We start from the raw sequence: 25446 nt of genomic DNA, 5'->3' as shown, positions 1-25446 counted from the left end.
GAAGTCACTGCAGATGTGGTAAAAAAGCAACACAACTATTAATAGATTTAGATGTGGAGCCTGAAAGTGTGCCTGAATTGTAGTAATCTCACGAGGAACAAAGGAGGAGTTGTTTCTTATGGATGAACAAAGAAAGTGGTTTCTTAAGATGAAATCTACTCCTTCCCAGTGAAGACACTGGGAACATTGTTGAAATGACAACAAAGGATTTAGAATATTCTATAAACTTAGTTGAGCAAGCAGCAGCAGGGTTTGAGAGGATTGACTCCAATTTTGAAAGAAGTTCTGCTATGGGTAAAATGCTATCAAACAGCATCACATGCTACAGAGAAATCTTTTGTGAAAGGAAGATTCAAATCTATGTGGCAAACTTCACTGTTGCCTTATTTTAAGAAATTGCCACAGCCACCCTAACCTTCAGCAACCATCACCCTAATCAGTCAGCAGCCATCAATGTCAAGGCAAGACCCTCCAGCAGCAAAAAGATTAAGACTCACTGAAGGCTCAGATGATCACTAACATTTTTTAGCAATAAAGTAATTTTTAATTAAGGTATGTACATTGTTTTTTTAGATGCAACACTATTGCACACTTAATATAACATTGACTACAACATAGTACAAACATAACTTTTATACGTACTGGGAAACCAAAAGATTCATGTGACTTGCTTTATTGTGATATTCACTTTATTTTGGTGTTCTGGAACCAAACCCTAAGGTAGGCCTCTAATCCCCTCTCCTTGAATGTGGGCTGGACAGCAGAGACGAAGCATCACTTCTGTGATTCAGTTACACAGGACCACAACTTCCGTCCCACTACCTCATCTCTCTCTCTGTTGCTCCCTCCTGCCCCTTCCTTATCTCACTGATGCTGCCAGCTGCCAGGCTGTGAGATGCCCTCTGGACACACGGCAAAGAACTGAGCAAGGGCAGCCTCTGCAATAGTTCATGAGGGCCTGAGGCCTCAGCCCAATGGTCCATAAGGAACTGAATCCTTCCTCGTACGGCCTCAAGACAACTGTAGCCCAGTGAGAGATTCTGAGCTGGAGGACTGACCTACAGCCACCTTCAGAAGTCCTGACCCAGAGAAACTGAGAGATGATAAGTGTGCATTGTCTTCAGTTAAACAGATAGCTAATTCAGTACCAAAACAAGACAAAGACTGTATAAGACAGAAACGTTACGTGATGGTGTCTCCCTCATGAACTTGGATTTCCCAAAATCTAAACAAAATAAGTGCGAACATAAACCAAAACTATATAAAACTTATCCTGACCACACTGGGTTTTTCCAAAGAATGTAAGCTTATTTAATATGGGAAAACCAATGAATCCAATTCACTACATCAATCCACTAAAGAAGAAAATATCTATAAAAGACCATTTCAAAAAATACAGTATTTAACAAAAATCAACAATCATTCATGGATAGAAACAGAAGGAAATGTCCTTAATCTGATAAAGGGCTTCTACCAAACCCCCAGTGAGCACATGAAACTTTCCATCAGTGCTTGCCCCAGTCTGGATTCAGACAGGAGCACGCCCACTACCCCCACTCCTACCCACTCTGACACTGCAACACCCAAGCAGCACGATTTGCTTCCGTTCTCCCACACGAAAGGAAGAAAATAAAAGAGGTAAACTGGAAAAGAAGGAACAAAATTCACTTACAGATCTTCAGATATGTTAGAAAGAAAAGAGTAGAGTAGGGTCACCAGATATAAAGTCAACACAGAAACATCAAATATTTCTACACATCAGCAGCAATTAATTTTTTAAAAGACAGCATTTACAAAAAGCAAACAAGAAAGGAATACATCTAATGAATGATATGTAAACAAAAATTTTAATAATTTTAGATATATGATGCATTTCAAAATAAAAAAATTTAAAGTTATAGAACACACCTGAAGATTATACAAAAATATTGTACAACTCTAACTGCTTCCAGCATACTGGAAGTATGGTACAGGTGCCAAGAACCACACAACACACCTAGCCACAACTGCCTCAGTCTTAAAGACAGTGTAACACCAAATGCACCCCTACCTTCCCATCAGCCGTCACGGCAAAGAGAGTCTGTTCTCCTCCAATTAACTGCACTGGTCTAAGTGTTGCAAGGGCTTCACATGGAGTGGGCACTTTGACTTTTGCACCTTCGATGCCCCCGAGCTGCCCCCGATGATTGTGTCCCCATCCGTAAATTGTTCCACTGCCACCAGCAGAAAGAGTCCAGTCATCTGGTCGCCTGCAACAAACATTAAGGGATCATTTGACATGGGAAAGAATAGCACTTGTGACCTCTTTCTCTCACATATCACATTATTTCTTGTTTCTGATATAATAACCTGTTCATCCACTGCACGAGTTGTTCATCTTGCTCTCTTTTAAAAATGTCATGGCTCTCATGGAGAACATCCATATTTTCGCTGTCTGCCATTAATTCACGAATTTTCTTAGCCACCTAGACAACATTATTGAGATTGTAAGTCACACACTCATCTCAAGAATAAAACAAATAAATATTAAGGTAAGAAAACAGGAGGAATCCCTACCTTGGAATATGAGGAAATATTAACGTTGCAATTTTAAGGCAAATAAGCAATACCAATAATTACATCAAATCTATGACACTAACAATGTCTAGACGGTATCATTCTATCTTTGGTTTATTTTACTAAAAATGAACCTCAACTGAAATTCATAGTGTCAGTTTATTTTCACCTATGTGCTATTTTCTTTATGGTATTCCTTGCCAAGAGAAATTTTTCTGTCTCATAATATCAGTATCCTTTTATATTATAGCTAAATAAAGAAAATGTCTCTGCATTTCAAAAGTGATTCCAAAATAACACGCAATACCTCATCAAGAAACAGACGGGGCAATGGTGTTCTTTTGTCCAGAGCCACAGCAACTCGAGAGGCCATGCAGTATCTCCGGAACCAAGCCCACTTATGCGTCTCTGCACAGCAAGGGAGAGTGTCTAATTCCAGGTCACAAGCGAGAGCTACTAGTACCTGAAGCCGCCAAAAATGAAAAACACAGGGACGCTTAGAAATGCAGTGAACATTCCACTTTGCCAACATGTGTGCTAAAGATGAGCCAACAGCCACTGGCCACTGTCCCACTCCTTATTCCAGGCTGCCTGCCATGGCCCAGCAAGTATTTCACCATCACCTGCAATGCAGGGATCCCTAACAGTTCCTAGTGATGCACCCAATACTCCAGAGCTCAGATCCAACAAGTGCCACGGCACTTGCCTGCATCAACTGCAGAGATGACCGGTGCATCTCAAAACGTGCTAATACTTAGGTGAAGGCTTAAGGTATAAGTGCTTATGTCACACAATCATTACCTGAGACTTTTCATACTCAACTTCAGCAATACCTACAGCTGCCCTCAAAGAGGCCTAAAACATGGCACACTGTACAGAACAGCTCTCAGTGGCTTCCTCAGCCAAATGGCTCTACCATCATTTTAAAAAATAAGTCAAATATTACCTTAAAGAATGGGCTGTGGAGCAGCTGTTTGCCACCTCTCACAATAGGATCTTCATACTCGAACTGCCTTTGCAAAGCTTCTGGAAGGCCTTTCACCAAAGCAGCAAGAGCACTGCCTGTAAAACTCTAAGAAAACAACAAAATAACAACCTTTTGCAGGAATCCAAAATACAGGGGAGGTTGACTGTTTTGTTTCTGATTCAAATGTTTTATTATGTTGGTACTATTCCCTCTTAAAAAATGTTTATTGAAATTCTCAAGTAGGAAAAAAGGTAAAAGAACATGAACACTAAAATAAAAAGAGGAGTTTGAAGAATCATCACAGAATCTTTGGTCTCAATTTCAGTATAGCCACATCCAAGGAAACAGTCCCTCTCGATCTACAACTCCTGCCCATCTCCTCATAGGGTCAGGATTGAAAGGGACTATCTTACTCCACAAGATAAAAGCGGTCAGTTGGACTCACTGGGAAGGTTAATACACACCATTCCATGTCCACAGCTATTGACCCACACATTTTTTTAAAAACCAAAGTCCAGCTTGAACCCAGTATACATAGCAATATAAGGAAAAGTCTGCCAATGACAAAGGTGACCCTATTTATGTCAAATTCCCCAACTCTTCTTGATGATTTAGAGGTTTAAGTTATTAAAGCAACATACTATTCCCAAAGGGTCACATGTCTAGAAATTGTACTATAATGCTCCATACCAAAGCTCTTGTTTCCCCATCATTTTCTCCAAGCAGCCTATTTATGTTAATTGATTGCCCAAATTCAGTTGTAAGCAGCTTCCTCAGTCTTTGAAGGGCCCACATTCTGTGACTGGCAGCTGAAATGAGCACAGAGAAAATATCAGAAGCCTGACCATTTCTTCCCACTGGTTAGACAGACACGACTATAAAGGCGCCATTTACCTAAGGCACTCAACTGTGCACATGCTGCCAGTGAGGCCGCCAGGCGAGGGACGATGCTTCTGTTGGAGGTGAGATTAAGTCGGAAGTCTAACAGACACGTCACCAAGTCCATGGACGGACAGGAGAGGACGCAGCGATCAGAAAGGAGGTCTTTAGGACCTGTGAATGAGCACTGTGAACATCCCTGTGTTTGACAAGGTGGGGACTACCCCATAAGGAGACACATACAAATCCAACAAGGGGCAGCCCCACCCACTTGGAACGCAGCAGTTAAAGGTATGATGGTGGCACTGAGTCACATGAGCCATGCTCTTCACATTGACGTTTCAACTGTAAATCAACAGCTGTAAGAAATGCATCCATGAGGACAGAGGGCAACACAGCAGAAGGCAGACCTTCTAAATGAAAAATGTGAGTGTCCATGTTGCTCCAGTAACAATCTGTAGCTGGTCATCAAATCTTGGTGGCCATGAACCCTCCTTACCTGCAGCTGGCATGATGGGATAGACTGTGAAGCGCCAGCCCCATCCATTCACAGACCCATCGCTGATGAACTTCCACTTTAACTCATCCCCAGGGATGCGCAGCTCACTGGACCAGTCGGACCACTCTCGGCCTGGAAGAGAGAAGCACAGCCTGGGGTTAGGTTCACGCCATGATCTGATCAACACAAACTTCTTTAGACATTATATACAAAGCAAAATCATTCATGCTGTGTCTCAAGAATAACAAGCTCCTCCAATCTAAATTCTCTCAAGTTTAAGTTCACAGTGACACACCACTCTTGGGAATCACATTTCAATATATGACACTCTTCAACACTCACTCAACTCCTGTACCAAGTACTGGGGAAACTGAGGGCAGGTGAGCACTGCCCTGATAGAAGGCACCACATGATGGGAAATGATCACACATACAACCTGGGTGCAGTGAGAGGCCCGCCAGGCCAGCCGGCCCACATGCAGCTCTGATACAACCGGGAGCCAGGCAACAGGAGAAGGAGCCCTAGCTTCCTCCACAAAGGGTCCATGTGTGCAATCCAGCCTGGCCCCTCTAGGGAGGAGTGGAGTGGCCTGGCCAGCATAGAGGGCCTGGGTTCTGTGGAGAAGGGTGGTGGTATGTTAAGGTGTCTTAGAAGAGCCAGAAAGACCCCAACCAGCTTTCTGCTTTAGAAGGACCATCTGTATTTCCAAACAAGGTCAAAAAAAAAAATTAAAAAAAAAAAAAAAAAAACACCAACAAGGACTGTCTGGCAGCAGGAATGTCCAGGAGGGGTGTTCTGCTAGAAGAAGAGAAACTGTCAAATCTAACACTATTGAAAACTAAGCTGACAGACTTGTCAAGGTGCCAGAAAAACCCATCTCACCACTTCATCCAAAGCTTTAGACCAGAGATTTAAACCAAGTAATGTCTGGTCTGTGCATTACTTATAACAGAGGCCACACGTGGCCCACAAAGCCTCAAATGTTTACTACTTGGCCCTTTGCAGGAAAAGTTTGCTGCTCCTTGCTCGAGAGGAAAGATAAAGAGACCTTAGAAGGCACACACATGCACCCCTGAACTGGCAATTCTAAAATGCCCAGTAGGAGAGCATCAAACAAGCCCCACAGATGGAGTGGCATGCCCCACTGGCCTCACAGGACACAGTGGCAGAGCAGAGACAGGCCAGGACATCAGGCTTCCTGCCCACTTCAATGCTCTGCCTGCCACACATACAGAACTCACTCTACATGTGGCCAAGTCCTCACTGCACTCAATGAAAAACAAATCCCTTTAAGGAGCTCTGTAGTATGTCAGCCTTCACTTTGCACCAGCCCTGGCACTTCACACGTCCCCAGCACCTTCTCTAGCTGTCTGGGCAAGGCTGGGCATGTCCCAACAAGGGCCTACTCTTGCACTGGTCACCCATCAGTGGTGTGGTGCGCACATCACACGGATAATTATCTCATTTAAAGTATGATGAAGAGGCAAATAAAACCTACTGTACTTCTACCATCCCTTCTTTAAGGCTCTTGTAAGAGTGAAGCAGTAGCATTCTGTCCCCACATGTCAAGGGCTCCGTGTGCAGAGCAGAAGGCAGGCAGATCAAGTCCTGTTTGACCCCCTTCCTCACCTGACCGCACGGAGACAATCCTGTTGACGCCATCCATGACCGTGAGAGGGTCGTGGCGCCTCTCCGTGGAGCACTGCCGGTCAAACTCTACCCTGAGTCCTTCTGCACCTGGAGGACAAGTGAGCACAAAGCACAGTGACCACTCTAACCAACACTCCAAAGGCCCAGCACCCTGAGAAACAGTGAGACTAAAAACCATGTTTAACAGCTAATGAAATGCAGAAAGTCAGAAGAACCAGCATCAAAAACAAGAACCTTGAACTGACCACCCCTTTGCCCCCGCAGCTGCCCCCACAGAAAATTATGCCTGTAGACCAAAAGGCTAGAAAACACTTTTGCTTGGCCAATTCGTTTGGTGCTCTTGCCTCTGGGCAAACTTTCATGTTCAACCCCAGTACCCAGACCAAGCTTTTCAAATTATCAAACATGATGAGGGGGGCTGTGAGAACCCCCAATTTGTAGCCAAGTCAGGCAGAACTTATAGGTAACCTGGGGACCCCTTACTTACAACTGGCATTTGAAGTGGGGGGAGTCTTGTGGGACTGAGCCCTTAATCTTTGAGGTTTGCACTAACTCGAGTAGTTACATCAAAATTGAATCATCATACCCTGTCTTGGAACCAGGATTTGGCATGGAAAAAAAGAGATGCAGATGTAGAAATCTTCTGCTTTTGCATTGGAATTAAAAGTGTCAGTATGAACTCAAAAGAAACCAGGACAGATCCCAGGTGGAGGGCGGAAACCTACAAGAAAAGCCTAGAATATCTTGTCAAACCAGACTGCGTGGAAGCTACCAACAGACCACCAGAATCACTTCAGAAGCCAAACTGAAAAAGCTGCCACTGTCTATAGAGATGAGATAATTTGACCTTTAATGAAGATAATAATCACAATAGATTAAAACCTATCGTATATGTTTCAGTCCATGAGTTCATAATGATATTTTAAAATCAATAACAGGTCACCTTCGAAGGACAACAGAGAACCAATTCGTTCTCTGGTAAACAGAAAGAAGGACTAGAAAAACTGGTCAACACAAGGAAAGAATCAAGCTTTTACTCGACTTTGTTATGCAAACAGCCCTCTGGGTAACCAACTAAAGGATGAGGAGAAATGTTTTTGATAAAAAAGTATTCCAGCTAATCAGTAGGAAAGAAATGATTCAATTAGAATAGTGCCACTTTGTAGCCCCCAGTGGACCAGTGGCTTCAGGTGCTAAGCCTCAGCAGCTGCTGACAGCGTGAAGGAGAGACAAGAAAATGGGAGGGGCTTCCTCAGGCTGGGGCACAACCACCAATGGGCTCACCAAAGGGGCCTCCAAATCAGGTGTCAACTTGCAGAAAGACGGGACTAGGAAACATGCTGAACGGCAGCAGGAGTGTGCGATCAAAGGTGAATTGTTAAAAAAAAAAAAGAAAAAGAATACAAAGATGCACACTTGGGTAACAGAAGCTGTCCAGAAATGCAAGTTGGCGATGGCTCAACATCAAGACAGCATCCACTTTAGGGGAACATGCCGATGGCTTCTGGGGACTGGCACAGGTTATGTCTAGACCTGGGTCATGGTGACTAGGGCATCTACCCAAACATGAAGCTAAACATTTTCTTTGCATGGCTCTCTGTAGCATGTTTTATTTTGCAAAAGAAGTTTTTTAGAAACGGGAAAGTGATTCTAAAGCAATTCTGTAATTTTTCTATAAAAATGAAATGAGTGTTTCTACAGAAACAATTACAGAATCAAGCAATTCTGGAGGCAGAGAACCCTGCTGCTTCTCCCGCAGGGCTGGCCCGAGTACCTGGTATCTTCACCGTGCCACTGGTGGAAGTGTCGTCAGTGTAGGGATGGCTACTCTCCACCACCACAGGCTGAGAGGAAAGACGGCCACTCTGTGAGTCTGTGGCTACATCCTCCAACTCGGTGACACAGAGCTCCAACAACATATCTGCCACCTGGGGAAGAAGCAGAGACACAAATGAGGAGGCCGACTGGTTCCACATCTGGGTCATGTGACACTACCCTACTCGTCCTGCTCCAGATCTCTGCAGAGACAGGGCAGCAGAGTGGAGGACTTAGAGTTTGAGAAATTGAGGTCAAATCAGGGTTTGGCTTCCTCACCCATGAAAATCAAGATGGCAAGAGCTTGCAACGGTGCTGTGAAACTTAGAGACATCTATTATATAGATGTTGGAAGGCACCCAACACACTCAGTATGTGCCAACTGATAAAATGAAATGCCTGTGGTGACAACAGTTGCAGCTCACACCAAGACAAGATTGCTTCCTACTGAGGAAAGTCTGTCTCAGGAACAAAAATATCAAGGCAAGAAGAGAAAGTTAATAAAAATGACCAAGATCCTAGAAGGCACTGGCATCAGGTAGCAGGGGGCAGGAATGAAGAACGATCAGGCCATCACGGCCAAACAGCAGCAGAGTAATGAAATGAGGAGCGTGCACGCATGAACACAACCAGGGGTGTCTCAACCCAGGACACTAAGGGTGGGCCCACACCATATTCTCTCAATCCATAATGTCCTTTAAAAAAAAATTTAGTGATGCTTCACACCATTTAAGTGGTTAATACCGGTGATTATAAACTCCTTGTTATTTTTAAAAATAAATAAAAGAATATACTTTAACAGCAATAATATATTAACCCCCCCTCCTTTTTTTTTTGAGACAGGGTCTTGCTCTGTCACCCAGGCTGGAGTGCAGCGGTATCATCGTAGCTCACTGCAACCTCAAACTCCTGGGCTCAAGTGATCCTCCTGCCTCAGCCTCCTGAGTAGCTTGGACTACAGTTGCACTGATTTTTAAATTTTTTGTAGAGATGGGGTTTCGCTATGTTGCCCGGGCTGGTCCCAAACTCCTGGCTGCGGGTGATCCTCCCACCTCATTCTGGGATTACAAGCATGAGACACTGTGCCTGGCCTAACCCTAAAATTTTTAATTCAGAAAAAATAAAGTTCTTCTCTTTATAATGCCCATTCTGTACTTTTTAGAAATAGATTATTCTTTTTCTTTATTTTTCCTCATATTTAGACAATAAACAGCTTAGCAAATAGCTCAGTTATATCATTGTCCTACATAGGCACGATTATTTTAAATCCAAATGTGTCTTTTTTTTTAAGAGTCACAAATATCAGGGCAGGGCAGGACATAGGAACAGCCATCTTGCCGAAATGGTGAGGACAGTTTGAAGACAATTGTATCCTTATTTCTGTCCTTGAGTTATTAAAAAGCAGATGCTGGCATCATCAAACGCCTAGGCGCAGAGTCCACCAAGGGGTGCTGGCCTTCAGAATGTTCCTCTGCAAAGTCCATCAGTCCCACAGAGGAGGGGCCAGCAAACTTCTCAGGAGGAGATCACAGAGGGGCCATGATGTGGCTCTGGCATCAGAGCACTTGGGGTTCCAACCCCATCTCTCCTACCTACCAGCAAAGTTAGTGTCCTCAAGCCAGTGACAACCTCTCCGAGCCTCGGTCTCCTCACCTGTATATGAAGGTAACCCTTACCTTCTGTACTGAGAGAATGCACCAGAACCAGGCCTGGCAGATGCCAGGCATTATTTTAAATCAAAGTTCTCATTCACATCCTTTCTTCTCACAAACGCAATACACTTATGAAAAAAAAATAATACTCTGCTTATAACAATTCACCTGGATTTAATCTCTTAGAATTATGCCAAGTAACTTGTCTTAGGAAACTTGTAATTTTTTAGTGCTTCCTGAATAGCAGAGTAAGAAATAACAAACCCCTAAAATATCCACCAAACCATTTCCTGTGTTTTCATGACTGCTCAGCTGTACTTACGTACTTCATCATTTTGGTGGTCCCAATATAGGACCCCAAGAAACAGATGAAGTATCTGCAATCAGGAACGTGGGTGACATCAGGCACCTGGCATGGCGGAGCAAGGCTGCTGTTAAATGAGAGCCCTTGGGAAAGTCCAAGGACTTTAGGACTGATCAATACTATTTCTAAGATATACTGATATGATATTGGCTTTATATGCTAGACTTGTGGTGTACACTAATTAAATAGCCACTAGCCACATGTGCCTATTCAGATTTAAATAAAATAAGATTGTTTTACAAACTTCAGTTCTTCAGGTGCACTAGCTGTACTTTAAATGCTCAATAGCCACGTATGGCTGGTGGCTACAGCCCTGGATGGCTCAGATACAGAACATTTCACAATGACAGAAAGTCCTACTGGGCCCAGTGCTACCAAATATTAAAGAATATTTTAAAGCTGTAATAGTTAAAACACTGTGGTATTAAAGCCTAAAGAGTTTTATCAATGAAACAGAAAAGAGTCTATAAATAGACCCAAATACATATAGGAATTTAGTGGTTTTCAAATCACTGGGGAAAAGACAGATTATTCAATAAATGATGTTAAGGCAACTGCTTTCCTATTCAAGAAAAACTAAAGTTGGATCTCTATTTTATTTCTTTCACCAAGATAAATTCCATATGGCTCAAATATGTAAACATAATAAATGAAAACATAAAAACAATTAGAAGAAAACTTGGGAGAATTTCTTCAATAATGTCATATAAGCATTTTTCCAGCATGATACAAAACTCAGAAGGCATAAATGAAAAAAGCTGGCAGATACGACTACATAAAAATTAGAAATTTCTACATGGCAAAAAATATCAAACTAATGTCAAAAGGTAAACTGGAGAGAAAACTGCAAAATATATGAGAGAAAGGGCACTTATTTAAAGAATTCTAACAAGTCAGTAAGGAAAAGATCCACAAACCAGTTCTACAACAGGTAAAGGATGTCACCTGGGGAATAATTAAAAGTTTTATTTTAAAAGAGTGTTTCTGAACTGCTGTCTACGAGGACAAAATCCAATACAAAATCTAATACAAGACCATGTGACCAACAGCGGCATGTCCCTCAGAGAGGAGCTCAGCCCAGCACAGAGAAGGGAGATGGGGCAGGAAGGCCCCAGCCCCGTGACTTACCTGCGGGTAGGCGGTGCCCATGCCGGACAGCACAGCTGACAGCACGTCCCTGCCCCTGTCCCCAGCCCGGCCACACACCGACAGCTTGAGCAGGTCCACCACCACACGGGTGTCATCAGCGATCAGCAGACTGGTGAACTCATCCAAGGACTGAGGCTCTGGGCCTGACACTTTATTTTGGCTTTCAACATCCTAAATTAAATGACATCCAACAATTGACATGAGGAATGATACGTTGAGATAAAAACATTCATCACTTTACCCATAAACTCAAAGGACACATGACTAAGGGACTTTGAAGTGTTTAAGACCATGGAAAAAACAGATTAAGAAATGACAAGTCCCTAAAATCTCCACCAAGCCATGTACTATGTTTTCAAGAGCAATCAACTTTTTAAAAACATTACCAACAGCATCTAACTAAAAGAGATGCCTTAAACCATAAAGAAATGATAATTTACTGTGACCAAGTTTGTATCACAGGCAGACATTTACAGGAGGAGCCTTGGAATGAAGTTACACCATGTAAAATCTACTCATTACCCATAAGGTATACTTGGGAATTTTCTATCAACTAAATCTGTGCCCTATATTTTTACCTATTTTGTCTAGATTCTCTCCATAATTCCTTCCTAGAATCTTATTTAAAGCGACTCATTTGGCATGTAACACATTATCCATAATTTCTTGCTCCTTGGGTCCTTTGGAAAAGATAATCCATAAAACAAAGTCATTTACTTCCCATTCCCACTACGTCAGCTAAACATACCACTCTGTGATAATTCACATTCTCTCCTTTTTTGCAGAAGGAGGAGCCTGCTTGTCTGCTCTAAGCCAGTAACCCAGCATCACTGCACCCCCAGCTCTCACCCGGCTTGTCCCACATGAGAGCCTCCTGCAGGTAAGCATAGCGGCTAAACTCCGGGAGAGGAGAAAAGAGGCCATCAGCGCTCGGGAATCCCGCAGCTTCTGACCTAGGAGTGGGAATTGCTGTGACCCTGTGCACAACAGTGGGGGCTGAGCCCTTCGAGTCTCTGAGGCAGAGTCTGGCTCACCAGGGAGAACAAGAGCCACTGAAACACCTCTTCTTTTCTGTTCTGCTTTCTGGACCTCAGCAAATCCCATGCAGCTCCTTCCACAAACAGAAATGAGCCAGGGGAGGGACGGCCCCCTTTAAGGGGACGGGACCCATCCAGTGTGCCCTGGAAACCACTCCTCTCTGAGCTGGGAACAAGATTCTCCCTTTAGAGAACCAGACCTTGCTCCTGCCTCTGCATGGAGACCCAGGGATTCAGCAAGTGAAATCCATTAGAAATGATGACATTCCAGCACATGACTCACTGAAGGACAGCAGAAGCATTCAGTGAAATATATCAATGAGGTATAATATCCTTGGTCTTGCAATTTAAATGGACCTAACATTCTTTTTGGCAGGGGTGTTTAAAAAAAACAGAAAATATGTCTAGAGGAATTGCTAAAGAAGAAAATCACCAGCAGCATATCCTTAAATATGAATTATAGCTTAATACTAACATTAAAATTACTTTGTCTTAATAATATGAGTCAAATCAAAACTGAAATGATAGGAATTTAGGTGCATAACCTGGATAATGCCTACATGTCATAAAAACAAATTAGTGGAGAAAAAAATCATATCATCCTTCTTCTACCTAAAAGCAAAAATTTTGCCTTCTTCAGAATAATTTCTGAATTAAATCCTCATGCCAGAAGATTGTCCCAAATCAGAAGTTGAGTCCAGACACCTAATTTATAAGTAGAGACTTTCTTATCACAGATGGTTATAAATAATTTCCATAGGACATATTTTCTGCCAGCACTAACGGTGTAATAAATCAAGACTCCCAAATGTAATTAAAAAGAATACATGTTTATCCCCAAGGCGGGCAGGCTGACAAGGGAGAAAGCGAGAGCAGGGAGAAACAGCCTGGCGCAGGGAGCTCCTGAGTGGGTGGGAAGGGCATCTGAACATGGGGGTGACTGGTGAGACAGAGCCAGAGCAAGTGAGGAAGGCACCCATGCTTTGGGCCAGTCAGCATGGAGGTGGGGCAGGGCCACAGGTCAGGCAGGGTGAAGAGGTCACCCTCATGGCAGGCAGACCCATTTTGATGGTCAGAGGACATGCAGAGGAAGAAGGGCACCCACTAGTGGGTGGGTGGTGGCCAAGATAGGGGGACTGAACTGTAAGTAAATAGCCTGTTGATGACGGGAGCCTGGTTTTTCACTTTCAGAGAAGAGAGTTATAAATTCAAAAAGGGTGAAAACTAGAATGAATTCTAGTTGGATTAGTATCATATTGGTATGAACTGGTGGTTTTTCATAAATGTCGATATATAACAACACACATATTGATGTATGTGCCCACCGTAACACACACACACATTCTCACACACACCTGTATTTACTCCCTAGCTCTGTCGCTCAAATAGCAACAAGCATGGGAAGGGCCCAAATCTTGACTTCTAAATACCATTCACCACTAAAAAGAATCAGGACTTCTTAAAGAAACAGCTGATTCCTGTGTTGGAGCATAAAAGACCTTTGTTGAGCCTGGAATTTTGTGTTGTGCCAGAAAGCAAGGAAACACTCAAAGAATGATGGGAATACGCCATTAGAACAGATAAAATTCTACCGAATATTTAAAGAATTGACACTAATCCTTCACAAACTCTTATAAAAAACAGAAGAGGAAGGAATTGTAGAGGACACTTTGGGAACGGTTTCTTGTTGTTTTTCTCAAGAACATGCCTTGACCTTACACACAAAGCCAGGGTGCCCTAACCCTACAAACAGAAGGGGCTAGAGAGTTTAGATACAAACATCTGCTCGCCAGAGACGAAACAACAAGGAACAGGGACGTGTTGAGTCGGGACAGTGTGGGAACAAAAAAATTGCGGTGGGACAATTACCAAACAGGCTGTGTTATAAATAAAGAAGCTACAGCAAAAAAATTTGCTGCAGTCTTATACCGTCTTTGTGTGTCTGTGTCTCTTTGTAGTGACTACAGTCATATACCGTCTTTGTGTATGTCTGTGTCTTTTGTCTCTGTGTTCATTCCTCGGCCCCTAGAAACGGGCCACGACAAGGAATACTTCCCAACTCAATCCATGAAGCAATATTACTCTAATATACAAACCAGAGAAAGGCATCACAAGATGACTACAGATTGGTATCCCTTATGAATATGGATGGAAAAATCCCCAACAAAATAGTAGCAAACCAAATCCAGCAACATATGAAAGGATTATACACCCAGTAGCAATCAGTTTACCAAGCACCCAGACCTTGGTTTCCAAATCCCACAATCCACTAAAAGGAACTTTTTTCTCCTTGGAGAAAGGCAGGGATAGGTAAGTGAAAGATTGAGTCTAGAACACACTACTGTGCCAGAAAGTAAGGAAGTGCTCTAAGAATTATAGGGACACGTCAGAAAGATAAAGGAACCAGCCCACAGGGCTCCCAATGGCCAAGTTTGGGACAATTTGGGTGTCAAATAATGACAGTAACAAATGTCACTATTTGAATAAAATAGGAACCCATGAACCTATAAAACATAAACCAACAGGCAGATAGTCAGATAGAAGACAGACAGATGAGCAGGGAACACTCTCCCTTACACGAGAATGGCAACAATTACATGCCAGAAGTAGTGATAAAATTTGAAAAATGACCATGTGACAGCCACCACAGTAATAATGGATTCAGCTAGAATCATTAATAGACATTAAAAATTGGTAGGTATGATGAGGAACAAGATATTTACATAGTCTCAAGGTATTTGCCTAAGAGTACTTATTAACTTCCAGTGGAGAAGCTTGGCAGACACGCTTAACCAAGCGGTAAGAGTTACACCATCAGTAATACAACACATCAACAAAGCATGAATCCCAGCTGAAAAGAACGCTGCATCATTCTTGTGGTGTTTCTGTCAAAATGAAGGACTGAAGAATTGTTTCACACTGAAGACCAAAGAGACAACACACAATCCTAGGCTGGGTACTAAACCTATAAGGATACTATAGGGACGATGAACAAAATCTGAATAGGTCTGTGGATCAGAAAGTAATCCTGGACCAATGCTGATGCCCTGATACTCAGGGAATACACACTGAGGCCCTGAGCAGTGACAGAGACTGTATCCTGCAGCTTTCCCACAAATGAACAGGATACGGAGTATACTGTGTTCTATTTCTGAGAAGTTTTGTGTACATTTAAGATTATTACACAATAAAAGGTTAACAAAGAACATCTCTTGACCTCTTTGGTTTTGGTCATGGTTTCTGCAATGATGCTGGCAGCTCCTGGGTCATCTGTCACTGGGATAAATGGCCGAGAGGAGGCAGAGGGAGCAGATGGAGTCACTGCAGAGGGGGTCACAGCATCCTCAGAGGAGACAATCTAATTGGAGAGTACAAAGGAGGGGAAGTTTAAGGTGGGAAAGTTTGGCAAAATGGCACACTTCTTATACAGGTCCAAAATGATTCATCTAAAATCACTTTGGTTGTTTAAAACGTTCCAGATTTTACAGAGGTTAACACAATGCTTATACCGCATATCACCTACCACCCCTAGTGGGGCCTGGGGCCGTCTTACAAAGTTAAGCACATTCATATTTCCAAGATAACCTATTAATATTCATGGCAGGTCCCATGAATTAGACTAAAATGAGCTTACATATCTTCAAGTTGGGTCTTTCACCAAACTAAAATAGTCACTAAAATTTGTGACTATCAGAGCTTTAAGTTTTCCAAATTGCAGATAAAGGACTGTGAACTTGCATTTAATGATTTTTTTTTTAAGAATAAACCTAATTCCACTTAAACACTAAAAATGCTCCTTTAAATATTTTTCTAAGTCAAGTCAAAAATCAAAGTAACACACAAAAACAGCCTAAACTAAGTGACAGAGTGACTGAGACTTTCCTAGACACAAAGTAGCCACCTTTTCCTTTCTGATGATATTGCTTTATGGTTCACTTTTACCTCTCTCTTCTCTTGCCATGGATTTGGACTCAGTCTGTCTTCAATATCAATAGCCAGCATGCATTCCTCTCCATTCATGGGACTAGCCATGGCAGACACATCAGAAGGGGGTGCCGAGGAGAAGGAAGGGCACTCCACTGGGGCGATCATGCCGGCTGGCATCAGGGCCCCCACCACCGCATCTCTGTCAGAACAGAAAGCCAGGCGTGCGGTGAGCTCCCTTTCACCACTGCACGACAGGACACGCAAGGCAGGACAAGTACTCACTGAGGAATTTCGTCATTTTTATAGGATATATGTGAAAGAGTTTTGGAAAAATACCAAACATTATTACCATGTATCCACTGGCTAAAAGCTGAAATGTTTACTCTGGATCTTATTTATTTGAATAAGCACAGTGATGACAGGAAAAAATTGCCAAATGTAAAAACCAAACCAGAATAAGGCTCAGTCTCTCCCTTAGAAACCTCCTGGCCTGTCAGAGCCTGAGGAACATGAAGCATATTAGTATTTAGAACTGAACATCGGGGATACCTGTGTTTACTGGAAGTGTGCCACATGCTAGCAGCAAGGACTAAACGTCCTCTCAATGATGCATTCAGGCTTTGTTCTGAAACTAATGCCCCTAGGTAAGTGTACCTGTTGGGTCCACGCCCATGATACGTTAATAGATGAGCAACTCACTTAGGCTGTGAGAAAACAGCAGCAAAATACTGCAAAAGACTGGACTATCAAACTGTGCCTTATTCAGGCAGTGAGGGAGATGTTAAATCGTTTTACATCACTGTAAATTAGTACCAAATAATTCTTCCTCTCTTCCCCAAATATTAATGCTTAGAGTTTAGTCACCAAAAAGAATAATGAAAATGTTCACCTTGGTTTACTGATTCATATTTCAATGCCCACTAAAACAAGCACAAAGATACCATCAAATCACTATCAAAGGATATGTGACTTACAAAACACAGCATTTAAAGACAATAACACAACATTCTTGTAGACATTTGATCAACCAAAAAATTACAAAAACCCAGAGCTTATATAATGTCAGAATTTAAAAACTCAGCACACCAGCCTACCTGGCATACATGATTTGCAGTGCTGTAAGTATATGCGATAAAGCCTGCTGTTTGGCCAGATTTCCATCCAACGACAAAAGAATCTTGGCAAGAGAAGGGCGATTTGGCTTAGAATTACTTGTACCACTTATTTTATTACTAGCAGCAGAAGAATCGGCATCTGAAGGCACACCTAAAAAAGGAAAATAAAATTTGGAATCTGTTTTTAAGATCGCAGTTTACTCTATTTCTGTAAAGTTTGACCCTTTACATTAGTTCCAAAACATACTGCAATTTGCATTTTGCTATTTCACAGAGTATGTATTAGGTTCATTAATGGTCTTTCAAAGTTTTTTAAAAAACCCACTTATCTATACTTCCATATAGAAGCTATTTTCAGCAAAGTTTCACCGTAACTGCAAAAAGATGTAGATACTTTCACAAAATGCAATTACAACAATTTATGTTATATACATATAAGCTGTGAAAACGCTACAATAGCTACCTGTATTTACTTACCCCTGGGAGGCAAGACAAAAAAAGAATCCGAAACAACAGAGAGATGTTCAACAACAAAGTGTGACCAGACCCACATCCCAGATCACTGCCCGGAGAGTTCCCAGGCCTCCGCAGAGGCAGGGAGCCGGGCAGAGCTACGGCATGTATCCATGTCAACTCACCCAAACTGATAAGCATACTTAACACAATTTCTATCAGTCCAACAAGAGTTTTTGTAGGTATCAACAAGAGTATTCTAAAATTTATACGTAACTATATAAATTTTAAGCAAAGGAACTAGAACAGAAATAGAAAAATAAGAATGGGAGAGGAGTCCGCCCAATTTCAAAAATTATTATAATGTTAGCATAATCAAGACTGTGTGGCACTGGCATAAAAACCAACGGAATAAAATAGAGAATCTCGAAACAGAACCACTCAAATATGCCCAAGTGATTTTTGACAAATGTGCAGAAGCCATTCGGTAGAGGAAGGACAGCCTTTCAACAGTGGTGCTGGGATAACCAGACACCTGCAGGCAAAAACACCAAACCTCAACCCAAATCTCTTACCTGATACAAAATTAAAATGGATCATGATTTAAGTATAAAACACAAAACTATAAATCTTCTGGTAAAAAACATAGGAGAAAATCCTTAGGATCTAGGACTAAGTAAAAGTATCCTCACGCTTGACATCAAAAGTATAATCCATAAAAAAAAAACTGATAAATTAGACTTTATCAAAATCTTAAAACTTTTATTCCATGAAAGAGGATGAAAAGACAAGCTACAGAAAACATCTGCATAACACTTATCTGACAGAGGACTAGAAGTATCTAGAATATATAAAGAACTCTATAAACTCAACAATTAAAAAAAACCCACTTAGAAAATGCTACGAAGACGTTTTATCAAAGAGGAGATATGGGTGGTAAATAAGCACATAAAAAGATGTTTAACACAATTAGCCATAAGGAAAATACAAATTAAAACCACATGAAATATCTCCTGACACATCTATCAGAATGGCTAAAATAAAAAACAGTGGTGAGGACAAGGGAAAACCTGGATCACTCACCCACTGCTAATGAGAATGTAAAATGGCTCAACCACTCTGGAAAACAGCTTAGCTAGTTCCCATCAAACACAGGACGCAGCAATCACTCTTGGGCATGTATACCAGATAAATAAAAACTTATTTTCACATAAAAACCTGTATCTGAATGACATGGCAGGTTTATTTATAACAGCCAAAAACTAGAAGTAATCTAAATGTCCTTCAATAGGCGAACAGTTAATGATGAAATACAACTTGGTAATAAAAAGGAACAACTTGAATGAACCCCTAGAGGATTATGCTGAGTGGGAAAAGTCAAACTCAAAAGGTTATATATATAATGTGACATGAAAAGAGCTATCCACAAGACTGAGCAATTTAGACTGGAGTGGAGAAGACAGGAGTCAAAGTTGATCAAAACGTACACTTTAAATAGGTGCAGTTTATTGTTTGTCAGTTATATCTGAAGAAAGCCGTTAAAAAATACAAAGCAGCCCAGCACAGTACCTATATCTTTCAAGTACTTATTATAAGGAAACTTCCGTTTGCACTGCCAGAGTTTACCTCATCTTAAATACAACAGTCAACAACATACTTTCTTCTAAAATTTTCATTCCAGCATGTATAAATTGCACGAGAACACACCGTAATTCTTCTGTATCTTTAAACTCATAATGCAGTTAACACTCAACGTCCAACCTGTTGGCACTATTAAACAAATCTGTTATGTTGCTGTAACCTACAGAAGGATCACAGAGAAGATACAAATTTGTATTACCTAAATAGGAAGCACCTAAAGGGTCTCTTGCAGTCTGGAAGAGGACAGGCTCATGGACAGAGGGCGTGGCCACATCAACAGTTGTCCATGCCACACTGTGCGATGACCCACAAGCTACTCGCGTGATCTTCTGGCCTTCTAAGCCTTGTACGAGCGTGGGCTTTCTATTAACCGTGGTTGTGCCATTGCCCTGCTGGCCGTGGTCATTGTCACCCCAAGCATACACCTGTTAAGGAGGAAAAAAAAAAAACTTAACAGTTTTCCAACATTTCAGGACATTTTCTTTAAATTTACTTTAAAATGGTTAAAGTATATGCTGTGGTACTTGGAAGAATTGAGCTCTTAAAGATGAAAACAAACCATTTCACAATCTTACAAAATGGCATCAGTGTATTTACAATTCTGAAGAAAATTTAACCATGAAATTCTTACTGAAAGGTAGCCTTACCAATAACCTACCTAAGAGAGGAAAATAAACTATCAAACAGAAAGTGAGAGAAATAAACTCACAGCACAACTGCTCCTTGTTTTGTTTAACTAAACACCTGTGGCCTAACCTGTCATCTCTAAGAGTCATTTCTCAGCCTTGAAGAGCCCCAAGTGGACAGCAGGGGTGTGGGCTCCCCACTCCCACTCTCTGCCTCAGTTCCTGCCAAAAACCAGACTTCAAGGACTCAGATAAGCTGGTCTCACTGAGAAAAGAGAGAAAATAAAGAACACTGGCAACAACTTTGCCACTGCTTCTCTTATCAGCTTGCTGAAGCAGAGGGGAAAAAAAGCCATTTTTATCCTTTAAAACTCCAAACAGCTTTTCCCTCAGCTGCCCAGCACTTCCTCCCTTCCTCTGTGTGCCATGGTCATTTTCTCCTTCTCTCTCTCTTTCTTTCTCGGGAAAATAAATAAACTTTGTACTTTTGTATATCCTAAACCTTGTCTGACAAATCTTCCTCCACCCACTGGAAGCACCTAGCAAATTTCCACCCTTTCACTTACCATTTACCAAGTAAATGAATATTTACTTAATGTTAATCCAATTAATTCATCTATTCGTTTTGTTACAGGATGCAAGGATGGTCCTGTCTTCAACTAAGCACAATATTTTTTTCCCTTTTATTTTGCAAAGAAAAATGATTAAAACATTTTTCAAGTAATTTGCTTCTTTGCTTGATAGAATTATACAGTATAATTCATTTTGATTAAAAAGCAATATGCTGATTTTGTTTTCATAAATAAATTTTAAAAATAATACCCATGAGCCAGTCATGGTATATGCCTCTCAAAGCAAAAGAATGAGTAATATTTGCCAAGCATTAACTTTACTTCTAAAATGAAGTATGTATCGCTGCCCATCAGCTATCAAATCTCCAAAGTAAAATCTTGCTAGTATCTCAGCAGCAGGAGCGCCTGCAACGATAAAAATCTTTTCACATTTCCATGTGGACTTCAGCGTGGGCACAACTCTTCTCCAAGGGCCCCACCGCCAACCTGTGCTGCCAAGGGCAGATACACCAGTGAACAAAACAAACACCGCCCAGCCTTCATGGTTCCTCAAGTAGTAAGACTCAATTCATCGAGAGTCACAATTTCAACAAGACAAGGATGGTGCCACTCCCAGGCCACCTGCAGCCTTACCTGCCCCGAGTCCGTGACCGCCAGGCAGTGCAGGGCCCCTACAGCCACGTGCACGATCTTCTTCCCTCTCAGCCCTTCCACCACCTGCGGCTTGCGCACATGCACATCAGAGCCATGGCCCAGCCTGAAGTAATCGCCCTTCCCCCTGAGAGGAGGTCAACAGTGCAAGTGTTATTCATTACGGTTACGGTCTGGTGATGCTACACAAGAAAACACTATCTCACATCTTTTAGAGCCAGCTCAATGATAGCATCATACACAGCACCCAAGGTCTTCGAACTTACATTCTAAAATGGTTCACCATTAATTCAAATTAACTCATTAATTTTGCTAGCAAAATCCTTAATACTATAATATGTGTTTTATAATATTTAAGTTACTGTTGTAGGTTTTCATATAAAAAGACTGAAAACAAGACACACAACCACAAACACCCCTCCGAAGTCCCACCTGGTGTAACGTCTTTTTTTTTTTTTTTTTAATTTCAGCATATTATGGGGGTACAGATGTTTAGGTTACATATGTTGCCCTTGTCCCCTGCCTCCCTGCCTAAGTCCAGTGTATATCTTTCCCAGGCTGCCTATGGTCATGATACTGGCACAAAGCCCTGACACACCATCCAAGGTGGGTCTGGGCACTCACTCTTTTACACTTTAATAAAATAAGCTTTTACAAGAAATATACGTGAACTTTTCCAGGATCAAAGGATTCAGAAATCTGTTTTGCTTTCATTTTATCCTTAGGCTTCAGAAATGGTAAGAAAGCGGAAAAAGCCCTTTACAAAAACCTCACCCACAGGAAAGGCAGGTAGGCTAACATTTCTCTAGTATTCTAAAATGACCCAGTTATAATGAGAAATTTCTTCTTGTAATAGTATCGCTAATCTCAACTCAACATAAATAAAAGGACAAAGATGCCTAAGAGTAAGAATATGACAGTTTATAATCATGTTGTAAGCATATGGTGAGGCCGAGGCTCCCCGCATGCTCCTGTACAAGCACAGATTCGCAGTGACACTGAGGAAGTTGACGTACCATGTCCACACCACTCCTGACTTGGTGAGAGCCAGGGAGAACTGAGCTCCACACTCAATCTGGCACACTCCCTGTCCATTTAGTCTCTCAATGTTCTGGGGAATGTTGCAGCCTTCACTTCCTCCCCGGCCCAATTTTCCAAAGTCACCATCACCCCAGGAAAATACCAAACCTAGGTTTAAAAAAACACATACTTCAGGCCAGTGCTTCATAACATTCCCACTCACCCAGAAACTTAGAATCGTGACGGGGCTCACCTTCATCAGTCAGAGCCAGGGTCTGTGCATCTCTACTTCCACACGCAACCTGGATTACTCTATGACCAAGAAGGACTTTCACCTACTCAATTACAAATTTAAAAACACAATCAAGCACAGGCATTGAGAAAGCAAAGGAAATTTCTTCCACAGACTGAAAGCCAATAATGCCTATGTCTTTTATGAACTTTCCTAGATTCAAAGCTTATCTTCTCTTGAAATCATCAGATGGTAAGCTTTCTGCAAGCAACAAAAATGTGCATAATCACCATTTTGGGCTTCAGCTGTGTCGTGTTATCCCCATGTCCCAAGCGGCCGTACTCTCCGAGGCCCCAGGTGTACAGTTCACCACTGGACGTGAGAGCCGCGCTATGTGAGCTCCCACAGGCGATATCCCGGATACGCTTGGTTTTCAGGGCCTCTATCAGCCTTGGCTTGTCACAGTTCCTTAAACAAGATAAATGCAACTCCCTATAATCAAGCCATCCTTTTTTAAAGATAAGGTAAAAAAAAAAACAAAAAAACCATCTACACTGATCCACACGTAGTTAACACAAGATCTGTAGATCAATTTCACAATCAAACCTTAAAGGAGAATATACAAGGCCAAATCACATAATCCATATTTAAAAAAAAAAATCTTTTAAATCTATTTCCATAAATAATCTATCCTATTTTAATTTTCTGCAAAATAACTATCAAAAGGCATTTACTATTATTATCAGTAACAGTTTCTTATTAGCAAATAAGGCTGAAGAAAATATCCTTACATTCTGCTGAAATGTCCAAGTTTTCCATCATCACCTTCACCCCAGGAAAACACTTTCCCATCGACAGTTAAAGCTGTAGCGTGTCGGCCACCTGAAACATTCACACAGACTTGGGCTGCCAAAGGGCGGTGTACAGAAAGTCCACAGCGTAACTACTTACTCTGCCTGACCTGTAGCATACACTCAGTGAGTACGTGTTGCATAAAGAGTAAGTGGGATCAACATTTCAGTTATTATGAAAGCTTTCTAAGTGACATATTATGCCAAATAAGTGAACTTTCATCAAACTACAAATTTTACCTCTAGAAAGAATTTGCAAAATTCTTTGAGGCAAAATAATGCTGATTATTAATGGGGTGCCTGTTATGTTATTAATATATAAAATATCAAAATTTAGATGGAAAAAGTAAAAATAATTGTGATTAGGCAAATTATAAATACAGTGTAATTTAAGATTTCGAGAAATGCACTCCAACAGTTGGGCTGCAGGGCATGTGTCTAGGGCTCACCTCTCCCTCCAGGCCTGGGCTTGGGGCCTGGGGCCTGAGGGCTGTAGGGCCAGCTTCCCACAAAGGTGCACAGAAAGAACTAGCACTCCTCTTGGACACAGAGCTGCCAGACCCTGACCACCACCCCACCCCAGACTTTCATATAGGGGAAAAGTAAAATTCTATCTGGCTTAAGCCACTATCATTTGGATTTCTTGTCATGCAGGGTTACATCTAACACCATTCAGTACAGGCATGCATTGAGCTTTGTATGTAATTCAGCTCCATTCCTCAGAGGCGAAGCACACTGCTTCAAAATAACACTCAATTAAGGCTCCCTGAATTGAAGGAGTGTGTTTTCTTTTAAAGGTTCTTTCTCATTACTAGGGTTCACAGACACTTTTCAAAATCTGATGAAAGTTACAGACTCTTCCCCAGAAAAATAACACCTATTTAAGCACAGAACTTACCCCATCCTTTGAAGGGTACACCCATATGACTGAAATGCCAATTGCTATTCTCCAAAAAACCTCACTTAGTAGTGACAATTAAATTCTAGACCACCCAGAGATTTATATTATCCAATTTTTATTCTTATTAAGTAAGGAAAAACTTTAAAAAGAATGCAAGGACATCTTAAGGAAAATTATTTAAGGGCCCTAGTTATTTACAGAGTAGGAGTGACATATTTCTTTGCACATGACTGCTGACACTGGATGTGTACCTGAGTGGACAGCCACCTTCTTGACCACGTAGCTGCTGAGTGCTGTGATCTGCCGCGGGATGGGCACTGTCCCGCTGGAGAGGCCCAGCCCCAACCGGCCGTTTGTGGCTTCTCCACAGGCGTATACCTTCCCTTCCACAGTCACTGCAAAGAAGGAGAGCCAGGAGAGGACTGACTTTTCACAACATAAAAACTATTTTTTTCTTTTTGCTTTTAGGTATAATTTAAAAATTTTTAAATATTAATCATACCTGCAAACAAACTTTTAGAACCACCAGCCACCTGTACCACATTCAAAGCAGACAGAGTCTCAGAGAACGAAGGAACCTTTATCTAGAATAGGATTTATTTAAAAAGAAAAAAAATTACATTTGCACTCTTAAAATTATAAGTAACCTTATTAGATTATACAAGGAATTACAGTCATGCACTGCATAATGATGTTTTGATCAATGATGGACTACATATATGATGTAGTCCCATAAGATTACAATGGAGCTGTGAAATTCCTATCACCTAGTCACATCTTAGCCATCACAATGTCATAGCGCAACCCATTCCTCAAGTGTTTGTGATGATGCTGGTGTAAACAAACCTACTGGGCTGCCAGTCATATAAAAGTCTAGCACACACAGTTA

At 41.5% G+C, this 25446-nt stretch overlaps 1 protein-coding gene across 1 annotated transcript in view; it reads right to left on the bottom strand.

Annotated features, from left to right (window-relative positions):
* The window catches only part of LOC105813330 (E3 ubiquitin-protein ligase HERC2), a 193360-nt gene that overhangs the window by 34484 nt on the left and 133430 nt on the right, over positions 1 to 25446 (bottom strand). Inside the window, exons 58-78 of the mRNA XM_012647969.1 lie at positions 25060 to 25141; positions 24809 to 24952; positions 23597 to 23687; positions 23096 to 23273; positions 22827 to 22908; positions 22570 to 22741; positions 21536 to 21680; positions 19904 to 20129; positions 17590 to 17761; positions 16511 to 16694; positions 15786 to 15926; positions 11511 to 11702; positions 8326 to 8479; positions 6531 to 6638; positions 4902 to 5033; positions 4418 to 4576; positions 4214 to 4332; positions 3503 to 3628; positions 2864 to 3019; positions 2350 to 2465; positions 2051 to 2249 (exon numbers count right to left, since the gene is read on the bottom strand). Coding sequence (XP_012503423.1) covers positions 2051 to 2249; positions 2350 to 2465; positions 2864 to 3019; positions 3503 to 3628; positions 4214 to 4332; positions 4418 to 4576; positions 4902 to 5033; positions 6531 to 6638; positions 8326 to 8479; positions 11511 to 11702; positions 15786 to 15926; positions 16511 to 16694; positions 17590 to 17761; positions 19904 to 20129; positions 21536 to 21680; positions 22570 to 22741; positions 22827 to 22908; positions 23096 to 23273; positions 23597 to 23687; positions 24809 to 24952; positions 25060 to 25141 — 3078 coding nt within the window. The remainder of the gene's footprint in view (positions 1 to 2050; positions 2250 to 2349; positions 2466 to 2863; positions 3020 to 3502; positions 3629 to 4213; positions 4333 to 4417; positions 4577 to 4901; positions 5034 to 6530; positions 6639 to 8325; positions 8480 to 11510; positions 11703 to 15785; positions 15927 to 16510; positions 16695 to 17589; positions 17762 to 19903; positions 20130 to 21535; positions 21681 to 22569; positions 22742 to 22826; positions 22909 to 23095; positions 23274 to 23596; positions 23688 to 24808; positions 24953 to 25059; positions 25142 to 25446) is intronic.

Source organism: Propithecus coquereli, unplaced genomic scaffold, assembly GCF_000956105.1.
Source record: "Propithecus coquereli isolate 6110/MARCELLA unplaced genomic scaffold, Pcoq_1.0 Scaffold28, whole genome shotgun sequence".
Lineage (NCBI taxonomy): Eukaryota > Metazoa > Chordata > Mammalia > Primates > Indriidae > Propithecus > Propithecus coquereli.
This window is presented reverse-complemented; position numbering and strand designations above follow the sequence as displayed.